This window comes from Meriones unguiculatus, chromosome 17, assembly GCF_030254825.1.
Source record: "Meriones unguiculatus strain TT.TT164.6M chromosome 17, Bangor_MerUng_6.1, whole genome shotgun sequence".
NCBI classification, from domain to species: domain Eukaryota; kingdom Metazoa; phylum Chordata; class Mammalia; order Rodentia; family Muridae; genus Meriones; species Meriones unguiculatus.
Genome location: NC_083364.1, coordinates 86,798,972 through 86,812,653, shown reverse-complemented (window position 1 = coordinate 86,812,653; position 13,682 = coordinate 86,798,972). Strand labels below are relative to the sequence as shown.

General features: G+C 38.4%; 1 protein-coding gene across 1 annotated transcript in view; it reads right to left on the bottom strand.

Annotated features, from left to right (window-relative positions):
- The window catches only part of Jam2 (junctional adhesion molecule 2), a 60,104-nt gene that overhangs the window by 22,044 nt on the left and 24,378 nt on the right, over window positions 1-13,682 (bottom strand). Inside the window, exons 2-3 of the mRNA XM_060370677.1 lie at window positions 5,211-5,279; window positions 409-516 (exon numbers count right to left, since the gene is read on the bottom strand). Coding sequence (XP_060226660.1) covers window positions 409-516; window positions 5,211-5,279 — 177 coding nt within the window. The remainder of the gene's footprint in view (window positions 1-408; window positions 517-5,210; window positions 5,280-13,682) is intronic.

Genomic DNA, 13,682 nt, shown 5'->3' with positions numbered 1-13,682 from the left:
CTGTTCTGCTATGTAGACTATGCTGGCCTTACACTCACAGAGATCATCTTCCTGCCTTTGTTGCTGGAGTGCTGAGATGAACGGTGCATACCATCATGTGTCCAGCCCAATTTCAGATCAGTCTTTTTCCCTTCTCTCAACAGTTTAATTTACTAGGCCAGCAAAAATAATTGTGTCTTGTGTTAAGCAATCAAGGGTCCCAGGACTCAGTGGAATCTGCCCACTTTTGCTCTGTTTCGTTTTTGTAGCTGTTGTAATTTAGTCTCAAGACACTATTCATTTCATCTCACACTTACAGAAACACATTTTCAGTAATCAGTCATGTCCTGTTCCCATTTGTAAGTTAAAGGATATGGGCTGCATTTGGTATCTGCTCGCTGTGGCCTCATTGCGCCTATAGTTTCTTACCTTGGAGAGCCTGTTGATAGTAGACTAAGGAGACACCCTGTCCCAGTTTCTTCCACTCTAATCTGGAAGACGTGGTCTTCTTTGGAGTTTTACAAGCTAAAATAGCCTCTAGGAACAATAGCAAAAATATGGTTTTTAATTATTCCTATGAGCTTACATCTTATTTAAATTAAAAAAACCTTAAAGCATCTTTAAATTACATTTTTTTTTTGCATTTGCATCTACCCATTTATCTCCACTGAGCCATACACACATGTACATAAGTGCATCACATCAAGAAGTGCCATGTTGGCTTAACCAAGAGGTGAAGTGGGAGCATGACATCTCTTCTCTGTAATAGTTATGTGGCACAATCCTGCTTTCTGTATTGTGGAATCTGAGTTTCCTTCACTAGAAATGGGATAGTAGCTCACAGAGTTGTGAGTCTTTAAAAGCAGCAATATATGCAAAACATACAGACTTACTCAAGATTGGTACTTAACAAATAGCAGCAGTAATTAATTATTTACTTGTTATTCTAAATCTCGGCATCCAAAGAGTCTACAGTTTGCTGGAAGATGCAGGTAAGATAATGCCGTTTGAGACAACAATGGAAAAAAAAAGTAAAAAAAAAAAAAAAGACAACGATGGATGAGCATCAAGGGGATGGCCTAAGCTTGGCAGTGGTGGCACACACCTTTAACCATAGCACACTGGGCGGAGGCAGGCAGGCAGATCTCTGCAAGCTTGAGGCCAGCCTGGTCTGGAGGGCTAGGGGATTACTGTAGATTTGTACCTAAGAAAGACACTTAGTCCACTCAAGGCTGGGAAAATGCACAGACATTCCTCACAGGCTAAATTCCCACTCAGCTCCCTTGTGACTCACTCTATGAATATATTGATAATATAGCTAATTTAGTCCTGTAATAAATTGTAGGACTTCAAAATGACTGCCTATAACTTACCTCAATCTGGATAAACTGTCAAAAGATTAATCTTCTCATTAATTTTACTTCAGTGTAGTGAAGATCACTTTTATTACAGTAAATTTCCCACAGTTCCATCATTAAGGAATTTCTGGAACTACTGAGGGAGTCACCTCTTTTGACTATCTAAATGAGACAACTAGGGGACACTAGGACAACACACTGGTCTCATTGCTACTCCAAGCTGCCAAGCAGAAGCTCCAGCTATGAATAGTTTGAAAGTATGCTTCAAGCAGGGACTTTGGAGTGCCAATTCCATATTTCTGAATATTTTTAACCAAAAAGCATGGGGTTTGACCTAAAAATGAAAAGCACAGGATTTTCCACTGAAAGAAAAATTAAGTGAAGATTGTTTTCATATGGACAATTTTGGTGTTTAAGAACATTTAATGCCATTTTTAAAAAGACCCAATTTCATATACTCTATCATAGACAAAATATCTATAATAAGGCATAAGTTTGAAATTTGTAACCCAGAAGTGATTGCTATGTGATAGATAAGTGTTCATTGTTGTGTGTAGCCTGTGCTGTGTTTCTAAAATTTCAATTGTACATCTATTGACAGAAATAAAATGAAAGGTAGTAGAAAACTGACTAGGGAAAAGAAAGGCAAGGAAAAATGGAACCTGAAGCTGTTTTAAGGATGCTTAAAGCTTTAAGCTTTCACACCCCACAGAGCAATCATTCAGAGGAGTTTAAACTATGCTACAAAGACAAATGTGTGCTAAGGGACCTGTCTGAGCAAACAGTTCCGTTCTGTTGATTAAGGAGAAAGGGTGGTAACTTCCGGAGTCTTGAGTTTTAGATAGGTTTCCTTCCCGTTGAGTTTTCCACACACACCCACACACCCACACTCATTTTCACCATTTCTCTGTGGCTTACCCCTGCATCTTAAGAGATAATTTTATACTGCACCACATTATTTCACATAATTAACTAAACATGCACACAAATGCATCCTGTTTGGTGAGTTCTCCTGATTTCTCCCTTACTGCTCTGTTGAAAGACCTGAGGAAATTCTATTAGAAAAATGTAATCAAGGACTTTCCCCACCCTAGGGGTTTGACTTTATTCTCCTTTTCACCAAACACATATAATGTAAAGAAGGGATCTAGCCAGCTGTCCAAGATATGTTCAGTAATGCCTCGTGGCCAGTGTTGTTCTTGAGCTTCAATCAGAGTAAGGATCCTTTGCCCTTTGGGATCTGACAGTTTAGCAGGGAAAGTCAGGCCAACAAACAGCAAGAACCTCAGGAGATTGAGGGAGACTAAAGCAGCAAGGAAGATGTAGGAACAAAAATCCAACGTACAAAACAAAGTTGACCTCTTTCAGAAGGTAACATCTGATCACAAATTTAGAAAACAGGGAGCTTATTTCTAAGATTCTTTGAGAAATTGTGTCCGGCACAAGGGAGGAGTCAAAACCCAGAACTAAAGTATCAACACTTTGAGCTATTACTCTCTAAAATTGTTGGAGAACAAGGCTATTGTTTTAGAGTCTGTAGTATGTTGGAATGACAGACCTGGGATTTTCACATATATAGTGAAAGTACTAGAATTATGGAACTAACTTCTCGGGATAAAGAACCTAGATGCTAATTCTACCTTTTCTCCTTCAGCCAAAATTCAAACCTCACAGCTGGCAAAAATTTCTGTATCTGGCTTCTGTATCAGGTTTGTGGTGGTAGTTCACAGCATAAGCTATCGATTTAGACCTTTGTCACGTAGTAGGCCTTAGACAATGGGAACATCATACTGATATTAGTGAAATGCTAAAATAATAATTCTTGTCACATTATATCTTGCATACAACATATGCTCCATAAATAATCTTTGTTATTTTCATCCATGAGGAAATTAGCTTTAGTTTTAAATATAAGCTTGCCTCCACATGATAGAAATCTACACACAATATCATCGTATGTCTACATTTACACTGCCCAAATCTGAACTAAAATGTAACCTCTTCTTTGGATAGTAAAAAAACAGTATTGATATAAATCATATTTTTTCACCCAAGACACATTAATATACAAAAAGGCATGCCAACCTTTTCTATTAAGGTGGATTATGTTGTCAGTTTTGTTTGTTTAATTTTGATGGAAAGGAAAAGAACATTGCTAAGAAAATGGTTGCTATTAAATTGAAAACTGATTAAAAAGGTTCAGTTTTAGACAGAGAGCTGCTCCTGTGCTGTACAAGCCTGGCAGAGCTGCCCTGATTTCCAGCTTAATCTGCTTTCACAGCACCATGGGAAGGGAGACATACCAGCAGGTCTGGGAAGCAGGGATTAATTCACAAGTTCTTGACATCAGAGAAATATGAGAAAAAAAAAACTGAATGAAATGTATTCCACATATATAAATCACAAAATGTTACAAACTTCAAGTTACTGAAAAAATATATATGTCCCCAAACTAAATGTAGAAGAAAATAGAAACTGATTTTTGCTTAATGGAGAGCCAAACTGGAATAAGCAGGGCAGAGAGAAAATAGAAATGAAGGCCACTCTAATTAAAAGAACAGAAGTGACAGAAAAAAAAAAAAAAACAGTAAACATTTGCTCTGGAGTCAGACTGACTCTGTGTGTGTGTGTGTGTGTGTGTGTGTGTGTGCGTGTGTGTGTGTGTGTGTGTGCGCGTGCGTGCACGCGCGCAGGGATTCATTTGTGTGGGTGTGTGGATGGGGTGCACATGTGCCCATGCATTTAACCCAGTCCTTGAAAATGGGAAGCTGGCTTTGCCATTAAGTAATTTCTCACTGAGCACAGTAGCTTCATCCCTGGGATAAACATTTGATTGCAATAAATTATGGAAGAATTTTCTATATTAAAGATAAAGCATGTCTTTAAAAAAGTAATGGCAAGTATGCATAGAACTTCACTTTGGAGTGGAGAAAGCATTCTGCATCCAGAGAGGGGTTGTAGTTTTAGAACACGTTGGATACACTGAGTACCACTGAAGTGCTTATACTTTAAGATGTCAGGTGTTAAAGTTACGTTAGTTTTGCCTCAGTGTTTTAAAAGTAGTGTACGAATAAAGTGTGCAATCATGACATTTTAATTGAGACATTCAAATCCAGGCATGTACACCGGGGGTCTGGCTGGACGAGGAAGTGCTGTGAGAAAGTGAGTAGAAGACTGAACTTCACTTTCTTAGACTCTGGAGGTCATGCTCTCCTGTGTGTGCACTCTTTACCTTTCCAGCCTCCCTTCTTGGCATGTTGCCCAGCTCGTCCTGTAAGTGCGCCAGAGTCCAAATCACTCTTGGGCATTTAGTTCCTCTTAGCCACCTTCCCTCATTTGAAACTGACCCACAATAAAGTATGTTGTTTTAACTTAACTAAGTAGTATATCACAACATAAAGGCCTTAACTGAAATATCCCACTGCTTTTCATTTTACCACCCTAATCTTGTACTGCCTAGGTAACCTAATGGAACTTCTGCCCCACCCTCATTTTGCTAATCTTTGAAGACAGGGTGCCTGAAGTCCAAAAGTTCCTCTTTAGGCGGCTGAAAGACCAAAACCTGACTGGCTATAAGAGGCAGTGAGATGGCTCAGCCATTAAAAGGCTGGCTACAAAAGTCTGGCGAACTGAGTTTGATCCCTGGAATTCACATAAGGTGGAAGGAGAAAACTGACTCCACAAAGTTGTCCTCCCACAATGGATACCCTCCCTCAACACAAACACATTCACACACACACACACACAGAGGGGAGTGGGGGAGAGAAAAGGAAGAGGGAGGGGGAGAGAGAAACAGCACACAAACCTTAACAAACAGAAGGCATCACATAACATCCTCACAAGGTATGTAAACAGATCAATAAGATGCTATACCTTGGTATTCGATTACTGTAACTTCTTGATGGTGGTCTTTTGATGCTGAAAATCCATTTGCCTTATGATCTGAAAGAATAAAATCAATGGATAATCATCATGGGAGTCTGTTTTCAAATGTTTGCATTCAACAAAGCCAGCCTAAATTGAGTAACAATTATTTCATAATTCATAGCACATAAAACATAAAATACAAAAACAGGGAAATCATACCACACATGTCACTTTCATTTTTTTATGGTGATTTGGGATTTTAGATATTTCTCTAGCAGAATAGACTGCAGAAAGCATGTACTCCTCAGTACCTCTGAAAACAAGCTGCTTTTAATTTATTTGCAATATAGTGTCCATCTATCCACGGACCATCTATCCACCTGCCCACACATCTCTTCAGCCAACTATCCTTCCATCCATCTATCACCTCCACACACCCCATCTATCTATCACCCACTCATCCACATATCCATCTACCCACCCATCCAGCCAGTCACCCATTCATCTATCTACCTATTCCTCTATCCGCTCACTCACCCAAAATTCATCAACCCACCCACTCACCCTTTCACCCAAATATCCATCCACCCACCAACTCCCACTCATCCATCCATCCGTCTATCCATCCATCCAGAAATAGCTTCTTAGAGAAGATTCAACTATCTCCTTTTTATATAGTCTTTTATCCTCTCATTGACTCAATTACCTTTAAAAAAATGAAAAACAACCAACCAACCAAACAACCAACCAACCAAACAAACAAAGAAAATCTTCATAATCCTTATCTTGGTTCTGATATCTCTTTGGGGATGAAACCTGCAAGCCTCTCTAGACACTTATATCTCCTTTCTCTAATTCCACCACAGATTCATGGGCAAAATAACACACCTGCTTAGATGCAAACTTTCTCTTGTTTCTACAATTTTTATTACAGTGAAAGGCACACAATGTACAGGGTCACTAATGCCAGAATCCCGTACTTTTTCCAGGACACACCTATCTTTGCATCCATATAGGCTGAGAATTCTGCCATCCACCACAATGCTTTGGATTATTTTTCCTTTTTCCTCTTTGTCCTGTACTATTCATCAATGTTCCTTGTTCCAAGAAAGAACATAAATACCCAAAATCAAGAAAGAAAAAAATAGCGCACTTCTTGCCTCATTACTTTAAAAAACAAAAACAAAATAAAAATAAAAAACACTGGTCAGTACAGACTTGGAACAGTTTGATAGCTTAGGCAAGCATTTGAGAGAGACCACTATTACTAAAATACACCTTCTTTCCAGACTTGTGGTAGAAAGAGGAAGTGAGTTGGCCAGCACAGAACTTGGTATTCCTGAGAGTAAAATAATAATGGTCAACATGTAGTAAGTGCTTGGGTGTAAGGCAACATCCCCAGTGTTTTCCAAGTATGTACTCATTAAACCAGTATGTACTGGTTTAAATATGAAATGCTCCCCCAGGAAGGGTGATGGTTGTATTTTGGAAGGTTTTGGAAACTTTATAAGGTGTGGTCTAGCTGCATAAAATAAGTCACTGGGGTGAGGTACTGAAGCTAACTTGACCTTGCCCACCATTATCTGCTTCCTGTCCACCATGGAGTGGAAGAAGGTCATTCACCTCACAATCATGATGCCATAATGTTCTTCCCAAGCTCCTCAGGCCAACTGACCATGAAACCATGAGCCAAAATAAAATGTTCCCGCCTTAAGGCTTGTCTCAAGTATCTTGGTTACAGCTATGCAAACATAACCAATGCAGCACCCAAATCTCACATGGTGATTTATACTGTACCATATGAGTCTATTCTATATCGTACTGTACTCTGTTATACTAGGCACCAGGCACCATTTTCCTCAAGTTGAACAAGGACTGCCAATTAATACAGATGTCCTGTAGAAAGGTCCTTTGTTCTACTGAAGGCAGGATAAGGGAGAAGAGAAGTAAGTATTAATGAAGGCAAAGGCCTGGCTCTGAGTACAACATGAAGGAAAAAGTGAAGAGACCATGCCCAATGATAAAGATCACCATGAAAATCTCAGATGATTCTTCTCCAGGGTTTCTCAATACTGCTGTTATGACTTTTGGGGTCTGATAGTTTCTTTTAGAAGACTGTCCTATACACTCTTGAGCAATTACACCATCTCTGGCTTCTACCCACTAGATGCAGGTAGCACCATGCCCATGTCTTGACATTTAAAACTGAAGCGATGAACAGACAAACGTGTATTGGAAGTGTGGTGTGGAAGTCACTCCTAGCTGAAAAGTCTTTCTCCAGTCAGGCTAGCTTAAGGACCATGTACACAGGTAAGCCAACAGAGAATTGTGGGCTCGATGCCTTTAACGTTCTTATGAAATTGAAATTTTATAATGATGGAAGATAATTTATTTCTGGGAAGGGAAAAATTTTCATATGAGATGAGATCTTCTCTTTTGCTTATTTATCTGATGGTTCTTCTCACTCCTAAGGCATACAACCATTAAGAAGAAATTTTATTTCCCCTGTTTTCTCTCTTTGAGGCACGGCAGCAAGTCTCATTGTAAAGTAAAACTTCCTAATGTCTGCAAGACTTAAGTGTCTAGTTCTTTTATTTGGGTTTTGATTCTAAGTTGTAACTGTCTCCACCATGGAAGCTGGTAAGCTTCATGTGGCTGAAGAATGCAGACTTCCATAGATCCTGTTACTGATGATCACAAATGCAAATGGGTGTAGATGACAGCAGGTTGCGGGGCTCAGTGATAGAGGGGAGTCAGAGACACCAAAGAGTCACTTCAAACAGCCTTTTGGGCTCCTATATTTCAAAAGCTGTGAAAAAGGTCCAGGGAATCTCTTCAAGTTTGCTTTCTGCTTTTCCCATGGACTTCCTTCACATACAAGCTGTTTTTCTTTCCTCCCGCATTCCTCTGAAGCCCCTCACCTCTCCCTTTCCAAGAGCTGCTCTTTCCACCATTTTCTCTCCTTCCCCGGTTTTATTCTCTAGAGTTCAAAGACAGAGCCTGGATCTTCAGAAAGCAGAAGATGGATCAAGACTACAGCTGAACCAGATTTTCATAAATGAGTTTATAAGAAGGCAGGACTTTCTTGTGTTCTCCTACATTTAATGATGGAATCTCTGAGTGTTTCTGTAACAATTATGATTTCAATCTTGAAAGGTTCCGAAACATTCAAAGGACACTTTGAAGCGCCTGAACTGGTGTCCCACAGCAGCTCTTGATTATGACTGACAGGTCTTGTTGAGTTTTGAAGTATTTTAGTGGACTTTTTAGACAAAACAATAAAGACTAATATTCTCTGGAAACCAGTTAAGGGGAAATCTGAGCAAAAGAGGAAGAGATAATCTTTGCTCCCTTCACATTGTCCTAGCTTTGAACTCTCCAAACACCACACGCCTACTGGGAGTGTTTATTTTCTTCAGCTGGCTTGAAGGTTTCCATTTATCCAGGAACACTTCAATACAGTCTGGGACTGGGAGGTTTGGAAACTAGATTTTATAACTCAAAATAGAAACATGAATTTTTCCCTTTTTTGTTAATTCCAATTTTCTACTTACTAAAACTTGTTTTGAAAAACATTTTTAAAAATTTCAAATACCACTAAAAGTTCTATGGAAAACAAGTTTATTCATGAGTTGTACTTACTCTTTCATAAATTTTACATGAATGTATTTGAAAGTTTAAAACTTTTGTTTATTCATTAACTTTCATATTTAATTATGAGTTTCATTTATCCTTAAGAATTTCATGCAAAAAGAATTGCATACATTAAAGGTATTACATATACATATGAAATATGATCATATCCATCTCCATTTACTCCCCTCTAACTCCTCTTGTACTCTCAAAACACATCCCTTCCCCTCCCAACTTCATGTCTTGTGTATGTATGTGTGTTTATATATAAAAATTGGTGACCCGAGTTTTATCCCAGAACTCCATGTTAGAAGGAAAGAACAGACACACATTTACACACACACACACACACACACACTCTCTCTCTCTCTCTCTCTCTCTCTCTCTCTCTCTCTCCATAAAAAATGTTTTATTTTGGTCTATAATAGATTTGGATTGTGTTTTATAGACAATACTCTTCCCACAAATCTGGACTTCCTTTGTGCTATAATTTTGATTGAAGATAACAGTTAATAAAATAGCCAACTGATAACAATGGTGACAGTGGAAGCCTATTCAGTTTTTTATCCTACAAGGTATGAAATGAGTTCTTTCACTGCTTGCCACAGACCGCTCAGGCTGGAATACCCCAGAAGTTAAATTGTCCCTTTGATTCTGCCACAAATCCAGTCATGCACGTCCTAGACAGCCATTTCACCTGAAATATGACACATAGACACTCACATTCCATATTCGGCATAAAAACTTTGTTCCTGGCTTTTAATATTTGATTTGAGTGAATTTCAAAAACTGGGGCCTTCTTCTAGTTGCACACACTGTCCTGATGTCCTCTGACTGTTTCAGGACACAGATCCAAAAGTCCCAGAGATTCAAATGTGTGCAGATTTTCATCAGGCCACTTCTAAAGTCTGTTTGCTTGACTGACCCAAGCAACTATGTGTTTTGTGTGTGCTCACACATGGAGATGTAGGACCAGGTTTTTTGTTCTGTTTTGTTTTTAAGAGTGCGTCAGAGAACTGCCTATATCAAGACTATCATCCTTGGATTTACAAGAAATGAGGTAGCTAAAGGTGAGTGATCTCCGCCTGCCGATCACAGACATGACAGTCAAACAACACTGCCAGGCTATTGTTTTCATGCTCTGCACTTTAAAATAAATGGTTCTTATTCTTTCGGCTTCCTGAACACTAATCAAAGGAAACCTGAAGCAACAATTAGCAGGGAGGTTTCCCTTGGCTTTTGGATTCCTTCTGTAAGCATTTATGTCAGTAGACTATTATTGGTAGCATGTGTGTGAAATATAAAGGCTGAGATTCTGTGAGTCGTAGTCTCAGCAGAGACATGGAAAGTAAAATAGATACAACCTTCTGTGCTAAGGAGTTTGATAGAGCTCATGAATGTGCACATAACCATGGCCCTGTAAGACCCCACTGTTTTAAAGGTGGCGTTATCAGGCCACAGTCCTTGGAGACCACTTCATTTATCCAAGCCCTGTGCTAATGGGAAGCTAAACAAACATGCTAACACGAAGCCCATAATTCTGTGCTCTGCCAAAGACAGCATAGGAAAGTGTCCTTCTTACGCTAGGGATTTAACTTAGTGAGAGAGTGCCTGCCTAGCACACACAGGCACTTGGTTTATGTCCTAGCACTATGAAATAGAAAAGAACTAATGCCGTTCTTGAACATTTTACAAAAAATGTGCTTATTAACAGGTCCTCCCAACCACATGTCCAGGGCCTTTGGTGATACCCAGGCCAAAGTAGCCCCCAATGGACCTCCTCTAATGAGCCTATTTACTCTATTTTATAAGCCTTCTGCTTCAGAAAAATATTGAAAACACTAGCAAAGTTAATGCAAAATAAATGCTCATTTAAAGATTACAAATCTGACAGCATTGTGATATTAGAGAATTCTACTGATACATCTTTTTATGCTAAACTTTACAAAACATAATTTGTATTCTTAACTGTTTTAAACAAATTGAAAACATTGGAACATTCAGCTTTTATTAGCAAGCCTGAAATTGCTTATTAAGACACAGAAGTTAAAACAGTACTAAGCATGGGTGTGGGTAGATAGCGTTTGGTAGGAGGCAGAAGTGCTATCCTGCATCTGATGCTTAAGTGACTGGTTTTTAAGATTTTTTTTTTTTGGTATGAGTGTTTTGCCCATATGTATGTACGTAAACTGTGTGTCTGCCTGGTTTAGGCAAGACAAGCACATTGGAATCCTTGGAACTGGACTTCCAGATGCTTGTGAGACATCATGTCAGTGCTGGTAACTGAACCCCAGTTTTCTGCCAGAGTGGCAGCTGCCTTTACTGCTAAGCTATCTCTCTAGCTCCTGCTTAAGTGATTTTAGAAATATAAAAAAATAATCGTGGAATAACCATTTCTCTGTCCCCTGACAAGACAACCATAAACCGTTTTTGAATCTGCTTTTAAGACATTTTATACTCTGATTTTCAGAGTCTCAGAGTCAGGATGGGTGACTCCAAACCACAGGTCTACTTCTCGGAGTCAGATTTGGGGAACAGGCTTTAGGTATTGGCCCAGACCTGACAAAACTGGAGAAGTGATGTAAAACAGTTGACTCAAACATGATTTCTTTAACAATTCTATTGTTTTCTTGGCTTTTCATTTAAAATTTTCATACAATATATGTTGATTTGTTTTGATTTATTCTTTCTATTCCCACAGTAATTCTATTGTTAGACTCATTTCTACTGAGTACCAAATAAATACCAAATTTTGACAGGGTTTTGGACTTTCGGTTTTTAAAAGCCTTATCAATTTATAGTAATTAGAGAATTACAATGCCAGGGGAAAGGGCCATGGATAATTTTAACATGGTTGTCAAGGTGAGATGGGCGTTTCTCCTGCTGCGGGGTGCCTGTGACACACTCCAGAGCACCTGCCATAGCTGAGGAGGACACTCAGGCTCGTCCCTCTTCCTTGTCACCGCCGAGACAGGTGTATTTTTGATATCTGATATTGTAAATGCTTTCCTTGCTTGCTGCTGACCTCATCTTAGGAGGATCCAAGCAGAACGTGGCAAGGCCTGTCAGCCCCCAGCAGTTACTAAGCTAAGTGTATATTTTCTTTCTTCTCACGCTTTAATGTGGTTTCTCTCCCCTTGAAAAGCACAAATACCAGACTTCTTAATAGAAAAGGCCAGAATGTAAAGTCTCAGAGTAGAAGGATGTCTGAACATCTGTTTCTTTGTGCTCTGTGTGTGTCTGTCTGTCTGTCTTCATCTCTCTCTCATGCTCTCCTTTCTCTTCTTTTTTCCTCCTACTCCATAGAGCTAGTGTGGTCGACTGACTGTGAGAAAGATGACTATGTTATCTAACTTCTAATTGGTACCTATCAGAGCTACTTCCTAGCTGAATAAGTAGTATCCATAATAAATTCTACAGTGTCATTTTGCTTCTGATAACCCTGTGTAATTTGTCATATTAGTTAATACAGTCATTACCCATTATTCCCTAAATACATAGTGATTTAAATATTTATTTTAAAATATAAGGTAATTTATGTCCACTTTTATAATAATTTTATATAAGATACTATCTGTACTTTTCAAATAAAAATCCTATCATCCTTTATATTTTGAATCATGTTTTCAATGAGTGTATAAATTTAAATATCTTATAGTAGTTTGAAAATCACTGTAGTGTAAAGTAAATATTTATTCTGAGTCTCAGCAGATTACCTTAGATAAGTAACACAAAAATACAAGAACTTTGTTCTTCTGTTGCAGGGCGAGGGATGGAAAGGAGGCAGGGCTTCAGCAGGAGCTGTTTGCTGTTACGGAAACAATCATCTCTGCCTTGTTTTGTGAACTTCTGCCAATGGTTTTGGAATTCATCCATAAGAATTGAAGATGTTTTGTAGCTAACTTCAAAACAACCACTAACCTCAACCGTTGGGCCTACATAACAATTTTTTGTTTATTTTCCTACTTTATTCTGAAAAAGTAAGAAAAAAAAACTTGGTCTAGTAAAGCAGCCAACAGAGACTGTTCATGACATTTGTTTACAGATTGCTGAGATGGAATCCTGCATTTTGTCTTGATAAAAAGAGTTATTAGGTACAAGTTTTTAAAAATGAAGTCTGAGGAGAATGACTGAGGCAAGGTAGACATGTTAGAATATTTAAACATTTACAGTAACCTATAAGTTTTAAGATTAGATTAGGAATTTCTCCTGTTTAAACAAATTCAATTTAAGTGGCCATGTATTTAATGTTTTTATTTCCTTTGCAAGGAATGGTTTGAGTAAATGCAATTAAGAGAGGTGTAATACGTAATGATGATCCTTAAAGTCAAAGAAATAAATATAGCTACCAATCTTACTTATATTACCCACATATTACTAATTTTAGCTACCAAGAACAACTACTTGCATATCAATATATTCAAACTGATCTTCAATACCGGATACATATTCAACAGAAATAAAACAGACATGTCAAAGAGAGGGCTGTGCCACAGGGCTCACTGCAGCGCCACTCACAAGGGACAAGTAATGAACAGAACCTAATTATCCATCAGCTGACAGATGAACAAAGAAAATGTGATTCATGCTCACTTTGGAATACTATTCAGTCATAAAAAATGAACCTTGTCATTTGTAGCGCTATGTAGAACTAGGGGTTTCTTCTTTCCTTCCTTTCTTTTCTTTTCTTTTTTTTTTTTTAGAACTGGAGATTTCTATGTAAAGCACAGTAAGTCAAGCCAGAAAGATAAGTACTACATGCTGTAATACTTACATGGAATCTGTAAAAGTTGGCGACTTAGAAGTTAAGGGTAGAATGGTTATTACCAGATGTTTGGTAGACTA